This window comes from Gobio gobio, assembly GCF_949357685.1.
Source record: "Gobio gobio genome assembly, chromosome: 8".
Lineage (NCBI taxonomy): Eukaryota > Metazoa > Chordata > Actinopteri > Cypriniformes > Gobionidae > Gobio > Gobio gobio.
In genome coordinates this window covers 13,927,937-13,937,481 of record NC_137114.1, presented here as the reverse complement: position 1 = coordinate 13,937,481, position 9,545 = coordinate 13,927,937, and the positions used below count along the sequence as shown (strand labels likewise).

General features: G+C 37.2%; 1 protein-coding gene across 1 annotated transcript; it reads right to left on the bottom strand.

The window, feature by feature from the left end:
• Nucleotides 1-8,053: 8,053 nt before the first annotated feature.
• or55d1 (odorant receptor, family 55, subfamily D, member 1) lies at nt 8,054-8,998 on the bottom strand (the record flags this gene model as incomplete). Its single annotated transcript, XM_079823149.1, has 1 exon — nt 8,054-8,998. One exon carries the CDS (start codon nt 8,996-8,998, stop codon nt 8,054-8,056), a length of 945 nt encoding a protein of 314 aa, XP_079679275.1.
• Between the last annotated feature and the right edge of the window lie 547 nt (nt 8,999-9,545).

The window sequence follows — 9,545 nt, the reverse complement described above, 5'->3', positions numbered from 1 at the left end:
ATGGCTTTTTACAAACGAATGGATATTACAACATGATAATACATTGAACACAGAACTTTTATACAAGGAACTATAGTTTTGATAAAAGCTGTGTGATACTTTGTAGATAAATGCATGATAAATACAAAGAAAAAAAGAACGCAGTTAATGTCTTTAGAAAACATGTCTTAAACATATAATAGAGATGGGAACCTATACACAAATGCAAATGATGTGTAGTTTGTACATTATACATCAGCTAGTAAAGTATAACATATTATCAACATTCAGTTTAAAAAAATAAACATTATCAAAACAAAAGGCATGCTTTGTATCGGTCCCAGTTATGTTCTGTTTGAGTTTGTATTCTCTTTTAAGTTCCAGTGTCTCAGAGTTGTTTTCCTGAGTTACATTGTGTGAATTATACATTAAAGACTTTTGAATCTAATCATCTTCGTTGTGTGTTCTCAACAACCGTTGAGTGACAGTATCTGTGATGCACATACAGTAAGTATTTTAATTTGAATTTGATTGAATAGCACAGGAGCAAAATGGTCATTTTCTCAACACTGTAAGACTTTATGATTGTGGAAACAACTCAAAAGTTTAGAAGTGTTAATTGATGAATTTGTCATACATGTTTAATTTTTCCTATAGTGCTTTTCCAATACTATTCAGGTAAGGAAAAACACATGAAAACACAAATTAATCGGTACTGAGTCCAATTTCATAATTTCTTTGGTTTTGTTGTAAATTAATCACATAATGCCAATGCACTGTCCATAATGTAAATGTAAAGAGACCACAGATGGTAGTCATTCACTTTATTGAAACGTTCAAAAATGGTAAGGGACAATCTACATTTTTTTAAAACTTATTAGACAGTACATTTCAAATCAGGCAGCTCATCTTTTAATGCATGCAATGATTTTGTCTCGTATTACAGTTTGGATTCAAAACAAATGGCTCAGTAATAAAAAAATAAAAAAAAACATAAGATGTATAATCAGGCCCTAAAAATAACAGATATAAACAAATTGATGGCAGCCCTGTCATATTTTAAATAAAAATGGAATAGGCTTAGTTTTACGAATTTTATAAATATGTCAAATATACAATTGATTTTTAAATGTTTGCATAATAAGGCACCACTGGTTCCCTTTCAGTCAGTCACGTTCGACGTACGTCACTGATGAATTGGGATCAATTGAACCGATTGTGTGCTGCTGAAGAGTGTTCCTGTTTATACAGCAAAGAAAGAGAAAGAACGAAGAGGAGAAGTTTTGAGTGTTGGTGTGAAGGCACGACAGTGAGGACGCAAGTTCACTGAGAGCAAAACGTCTTGGTTACGTATGTAACCCTCTTTACGTCAATGACTGACAGAATGGGGGTTTCACTTAGAAGCCAATCGCCTTTGAGTTCTACAAAACGAGCCAATGGCATGACAATGCCATGGGTCTGGAGAATTTGCATAGCGCAACTCCGCCCCACCTCGTGGGTATAAAAGGAGCCATGCGACACAGCGGTTGTAGCATGGGGACGTAACATTCAGGGAACGAGGGTTACATAGGTAACCGAGATGTTCCTTTCAGTCAGTTCTTGTTTCTTGTTACCTCAGTGACTGATGGAATGGGGGTCCCAACCCAGACAGCAGCTGACTCCGAGCCGGATCCATCTCCGAACCGGCAAATCCGCGTTACAATCAGCCCGGACCGGGTTTTCGTGGGCGGGAACAACAGTCGCAAAGCAGATTCGGGCCACATTTGGACCAAATCGCCATAAAGGAGCTGGCCCAGTGCTGGTCCGGACTTTGAGGGGACCGCATTTGAGGGGGCACGGGAGCACTTGAAGGTTGCTGCAGAGCATCGTAAGAAACTGCATGAGCAACACGTTCATGATGCACCACTGAGGGAGGGTCAACTGGTTTATCTCCGGGATCATAGCGTGAGAGGTCGTCATAAAATCTAAGACCTGTAGAGCTCCGTGGTGCATCAAGTTGTGCGGGCACCAAAAGATGGAGGGTCTGTGCATGCAGTTGCACCCGTTGATGATCTGGGTAGGATTAAGTACGTTCATCGTTCTCTGAAATCGCATTAAGTCCCATCCATCAACATTTGATAGTTCAATAGTGTCACAGTCGGTTCATGTTTTGTTTCACGTTTATGTTTTCCCTGTAGGTGTGTTCGACATCGGCTGCGGCTGGATGCAACTGATCGGCGAGAGTAGCCGCGTGCAGGTGGGGAGGAGCTGCAAACGGAGACGTGAAGTCGGACACGTTCTGCTTCCCGCAGTTCTGCTTCCCGCTCGCGCTGTGTTTGCATACTTTATCAGCTGAAGTGAAATAAATGCAATATTTGGCAATACACAGATGTTTCAGAGACATTTTTGTCATGTAATACTTCATGTACTGCTTAATACAGGGTGTGTTTGTACAAGAATAAAGTTCAACATATAAGCCTACACTATCAATGAAGTGGGGTCTATGTTTTTAATCAGTTATATTTTGATAAACATGACAATATAACATTGCGACTACATGAAAGGAGGTTTTACTGTTATAAAAAAACAGATTTGTGCGCATTAGTGGAGCTGAAGGTTTTAGAATAAACACGAAACAAACGTGATCGCTGTCATGCAGTGAATCTGGCAAATCGTGGAACAGCTGTGTCGTCATCAGAGCCCCTGCAGCCTCATGCAGTCGCTCTCGAGAAACTGCACCGGCTGTGTTAGCCAGCTGCTCTCGAATCGCTCTCGCGGCACTTTGTTGACATACGTCACTGTCACGTGGCATCGGCGCTGCCTCAAGTCGGACAACATTTCTAACCAGCATGCACTGCTTCAAGTCAGCCGCCGATCGGTCTGCGCATCACTGGGTGAAGTCGAACAAGCCTATTGTCTTGTTTCCTGGTTTGTCATGTGATTTCCATTGTGCCCTCATGTGATCATGTCATGTGCTTCCCTAGTCTCATGTGCTATGTTCTTACTGGTTCATTGTCCTGATCGTTCACAGGTGTGTTTTGTCTAGTAATTAGTCTTTGTGTATTTAGCCCTTGTGTTTGCCATGTGTCCTTGTCGAGTATTATTTGTGTTACACTGCTGCTGGTGAGTTCTTGTTTCTTGGTCATGCCAAGTCAAGTCAAGTCAAGTCAAGTCAAGTCTATGTCTATTGTATTCCTGTTCACGTTTTTGATGTAATAAACACTGCATTTGATTCCAACTAAAACTTGCCTCCAGTGGATCAGTGGAAACGTTACAAATAGGATGATAATAGAGGGACCATGTTGCTCAATTAAGCTGTAACCACCAACGGTACATTATGTAGTCATGATTTCTCAATAATGGAGGGCCAACATCATAAATAAACATAAAAAATTCCATCCATGTTGCTCAGGCCAAGACTTGCCCGATCTGTAAACTAGTTTTTTGAGGTAAAAAATAGCAACTTATCAAAACCTAGTAGCATGGCAAGTGATCAGTGACACACATATAGAAGATTAACAAAAACAAAAACAAAACAACAACAAAAGCAACAACAGCTAAATATAAATATATTGATGTATGCAGGTACATTGGTAAGTTTAAGCAATAGGATATTTTAGTGATATATATATATATAGATAGAGGCAATTTGAGACAACCATAGTAATAGTAATATATTTGAAGTAGGAGTAGTATTCATACCAAAAATAATAACAATAAAAATAGTAGAAGTAGTGCTAGTGGTAGTAGTAGTAATAGCTCTAATATTCATGATAATAATAGTAGGAGGAGTGGTATCTGTACAGGGTGAAAAGCAACAGTCCTAGCACTGAGCCTTGTGGTACTCCATACTGAACTTGTGATCAGTGTGACATCTCTTCATTTACTGCTACAAACTGATAACGGTCAGATTAGTATGATTTAAAGCATGCCAATGCACTGTCACTAATGCCAACATAATTTTCGAGTCTATTAAAAAAAAAAATTGTGCTCAATAGTATCGAATGCAGCTCTAAGATTGAGTAAAACTAATAGAGAGATACCACGATCGGATGATAAGAGCAAATCATTTGTAACTCTGATTAGAGCAGTCTCAGTACTATGATACGGTCTAAATCCTGACTGGAAATCCTCACAGATACCATTTCTTTCTAAAAAGGAGCGTAGTTGTGAGGAAACTGCCTTTTCTAGTATTTTTGACAGAAAGGGTAGATTTGAGATTGGCCTGTAATTGACTAATTTTGTAGGATCAAGTTGTGTTTTTTTTAATAAGTGGCTTAAAAATAGTCAACTTAAAAGTTTTCGGTACATATCCTAATGGATATGGATGAATTAATGATAGTTACCCCTTTATTCCCCAAATATTACATATTGTTCCCTTATACCTACACATACATACTTTATAGTTACACTATAGTTACTGAAAGTTACGCTGTAAATTCACTTTACTTTCTTATGCAGTACTTTCCAGGCTGTAATCCAAACTGTTACCTTTTCTTCTAAGAGAGTCGAGAAATAAGCAGATCTAGCAGTTTTAAGGCCTTTCTGTACGCAATCATGCTCGAAATGCGAAAAACCTGCGCTCTATTTTTCTGGCTACTGTTTAAGGTCCCGAGAGTGCTCGTTTGTAGCATGACGTTGGCCTTTTTTATTTAATCTTCTTTAAGCAGAGGAGCAACTGTGTCTAAAGTGCTGGAAAAGAGAGAGTCAATAGTTTCTGTTGCAACATCAAGTTCCTCTAGGCTATCTGGGATGATGAGGAGATTAAATTGATGAGGAAGATTATTTACAAAGCAATCTTTAGTGGCAGTGGTGATAGTCCTGCCATATTTGAAACGAGGGGATGGCTTTGCATCCTTTGCTAAATTAAGTATACATGATACTAGGTAATGATTTGAGATGTCATCCCTCTGCTGCAGAATTTCAACGGTATCAACATTTATTCCATGTGACAATATTAGGTCTAAAGTATGATTACGACGATGCCTAACTCCAATAGAGTTTAGAATGTCTCTAGATGCTAATCCCAATGTGTCTTTTTCATTGTCTACATGGATATTAATATCACCAACAATTAGTACTTTATCTGCAGCCAGTACTAACTGATAGAAAATCAGCAAATTCTTTGGTAAAGTCTGTATTGTGCCCTGGTGGCCTGTATACTGCAGCCAGCACAAATGTCAAACGGGATTTATCATTTACACTACATAACGTTACATATAGCACCAGGACTTCAAAAGAATTATATTTGAAACTAGACTTAATACTGAATAATACTGAGTAATACAAAATATATTATTATAAATTACAGCAACACCTCCCCCTTTGCCTTTCAAACGCGACTCGTGTTTATAATAATAATCTTGAGGGGTGGACTCATTTAAAGTAATGTAATCGTCATGTTTTAGCCAGGTTTCTGTCAAACAGCACATCTAGAGTATGATCTGTAATCATATCATTAACAATAAGCGCTTTTGAGGGAAGGGATCGAATATACAGCAGCCTGAGCTTTATCATTTGTTCATCTGTATTATGTATGTTTTTTTTATTTGTTGGACATTTGGGCTCACTTAGTTGATTTTGTGTGTGCATGTGTAATTATTAGAACTGTCTATTTAACTGGTTAATTTAGTGTGACTAATTATGGAAAAAAAACCTTTCAAATCTGCCCAGCACTGTCTGTGGTTGGGTCAGACAGAATTACAAAACAACCTGTTCTAAAAAGTGGGAGAGTGGTGTAAACAGCAAGTTTAGCTTTTAATATGAGCGACCTGAGTTTGAGTTTCCCTTTTCCCAATCCCATTTTTCCCTATAGAACCCATCGCTTATCACTTCAGCAAAACATAACATTTTAAAGGGACAAAATTGTTTAAATAACACACCTAACGTCTATGCAGAGGCGACAGAAAGCAATGTGAGGAGAGAGGGGAACATGATTGGGAAAGGACAGTGAGCAGTGACCCAAATGTTCACTTTGACAGATAATTACAGTGGTAAAAATCTATTTAAACCCATTTCAATTTACTTTAATTTCACATTGCAACATCAATAGTGGTTAAAAAGGCAGTACAGTTTTCTTCCTAATTTCTTAAGATGTGATGTTAAAGTGCGTCGTATACTCTATTGCAAAAGAAATTACATTTCAAAGTAATTGCATTTACTTGATATTTAAAATGTGATGTTTATTATCATTCTAGAACAACAGCAAATGTTTCAATTCAAGTCATCTTAATTTACGCTTTATACAATACAGAGTGTTTCAAAGCAGATTTACACTGAAAATTATGCATTTCCACTGTGGTTAAGCTGAAGTCAGTTCAGTCTTGATTCAGTTCATCATAGATCATCAGTAATTAAATTAGTTAATTTCATCTATAGTTCTGCAAAAAAAACATCGTCCTCTGTTCAGTTCTCATACAACAGTGTCAGTACTGTTACTTCAACTTCAACTTCAACTTTATTCATTTATATAGCACATTTTACTGCAATTCCAATTGCCCAAAGTGCTTCACAATATCAGAGAAACATAAGCAATATATCAAACCAATTAATACAAAGGAATTTAAAACAAATAAAGAAATAATGAATAAAAATAGAATACAAAGGCGAGACAAATAAAGATCAAATGAAATGGTTTCTTTATACATTTATTATATTCTTTCTCAGCAAACGCTAAATTAAAAAGATACTTTTTTAACCCTTTAAGACCTAAGGGTATTTTTACAATTAATTTTCCGCCTGGTGTTATTTACTAAAAAAGCTTGTAAAACATCAACCCTGTTTTTTTTCAAGACAAGTTGCACTGTCAGTATATTTGTGTTGCATTGATGTCACCTGAATGTAAAATAAGTTATGGGACCATAAAGACAAATGAAAACATAAAACGGAAATTGAATCACTCAAATATTTATTGAAAACACACACAAATAAATAAAAGCTAAGCATATTTCCTCTGGAAAACAGTTTGTTCAAGTCTTTGGAGTCCTGGAACTCAGGAATAAACATGATAACTTATACAGAACCAAAACTATTTACATTTTTCCAAAAAAAGTCCAGGCGCTTTTGGCCTCTTTGGATTTTGGATATTTACTGGTGCCAAGCCTCAAAACAGTTCCTATCAGGAACTTCTCCTCAAACTTTCTCCTCAAACTTTTTCCTCAAACTTTCTCCACAAAACTACTAAAAACTGCAGCGCGTCTCTCTCTCTCTCTCTCCTCAACACTAGCCGTGCATCTCTCTATCAACAATAACAGAGCTGTGGTTCATGCGTAATGACGCACACCAACGTGGATGACGGATCAGCCTGTCATTGGTCAAACCCTCATCCAAAATGGCAGCTAGCATCGCGCTAGCGGCAAAAATGACGGACAATTTATAAATTATGGACATCAAGTGGATATATCTTGGATGTAAGCGTTTTGATTTATTGCTGAACAACTCCAAAAAGATGCACATGTTCCAGGCTGGATAGAAAACCTTCTGTAAAGGCTACAAAGACACCAAAGACACCCCCGTGATGGCTAGCTCTTTAGCTTTCTGCTGGAAAAAACGGTAAGAAAATCGATAAAAGTTTCATGAAATAATATAGATATTTATCGGAGGTGCCGTGTGACGTCGTGGGCGATGCCGTCGGGCTCTGAGGGTTAACTGAGGCTTGAAACCTTCTAAAGTTGAAGCCTGCCGAATCTGCAATGTTAGATCAATGATATTGTTGAAAATTAAGTGCCTTCAATTAAGCAAGCCAGAAGCGACAGTGGCAAGGAACCCAAACTCCATCAGGTGACAGAATGGAGAATAAACCAGGCTCAGTCGAGGGGCTAGTTCTCCTCTGGCCAATGAACAAACACTGTGTCATTATGATGCAGGCTGCATCATACATCAGAATTCAGATCGGGATCAGTAGAATTCAAATATTCATGCAGTTCCTTTTGCTTGAAGATCGATTAATCACGCCGGCAAGGAACCGAAGCAGGCCATAGAGTTTCCATAAATAGCTAAAAAAAAAACTACTTCTACTTCTGTTTGGATATCGGTCATGGCAAAGGGTCAGGTTTTAGCTAAACACTGCTGAAAGCACAAAATGAAAGAGAGAATGTTAATATGATTCAACCTTATTAGAAGATAAATATTTAACAACCTGTACTCTGATTTCCTTTGTTCTTATTCCATAGATTACTGGGTTAAAGAAGTTCGGAATAAGATGATATGACAAGGTGCTTAACACACGGATATCTCTAGGTATGGTAGACACCCTATAGCCAACAAATGCAACAAGAACACAGAAAAATGCCACTGCTATGACCATTAAATGTGTGCTACATGTCAAGATGGCTTTTTGGCGTGACTCATCAGAAGGAGAGCGAAATATGACGAAAAAAATAACAATGTAAGAGCAGATTACAAATGCACAGTCACATGTTACTAAGATGAATGCGATTGTTCCAGCCATATGGTTCTTACTCACATCACCACAGGCTGCATTGACAACTGATGTATGCTCACAAACACAATGATAAATCACATTTGATTTACAAAAATAGAGAGGCCCAATCAGGCTGACCATCGAAACAACACAAAGCAAGTTACGTAAAAAAAAGGACAAACTGAATATTAATGACGTTTTAACGTTTACATAGTCATGGTACTGTAAGGGGAAAATAATGGCAAAAAATCTGTCGACTGACATTAGAGCTAAAATTGTTGACTGGAAAAAACCTGCCATATGCAGACAAAACATTTGAACAAGACATTCATCTTTGTAAATCATATTTTTGCCAAACAGAAAACTGATTAACATTCTTGGAACAAGAAATATTGGCTGTATAAACCCAAGAGCTGCAATAAACCCAATCAGAATGTACATGGGTGCATGTAACTTGCTTTCTTTTACAATCACCAGCATTATAATTGTGTTTGCAAACAACGTGAAAGCAAAGATTACGAGAAAAGGAATGAAAAGGTATGGCCGATACTCTTGCAGATCCGTGAATCCAATCAAGTAGAGTTCCTTATGAGAGAAGTTGAATGTTCTGTCATCCATTCCTTGGATCAAAGTTTGCTTTGAATACATAAAAACAGTTAATAGTTACAGTTTAGTTTAACAGTTTACAGTTAATGCACAGAAAACATGTTTACAGAAGCAATTAACAATTTAAGCAAAAACGATATACTTACATTTAAGCACAAATAGTGTCCTTTAACCTTAAACTTTATGCTCAGACCTGCATCAAGTGAAGCTTAGAGAATTAATAAAGAATTAAAGCATGCTTAACGTTGGATCAACAAATCTCTTTCTCTTTTGGTTTTTCATGCCTGTAAAATGAAGCTAAACTCTATAACATCATGTGTAAAAGCTTTTTAGATCTTATTATTGTATCTGGCTTGTTTCGACCACTCTCCCTATTCTGATTTAGGACATACTACTTCTCTTAAATATTCCCTGCTCCCCTCCCCTGATACCGTGTTAGGACAATGACTTGCCATTATTTATTACTGTGGGGTTTTTTTTAATTTTTTTATGTTGTTGTTTTAAATAATTGTTTTTCATGAAATTCATTTCATTATTACTTTGGTTTCAAATGGAGGGG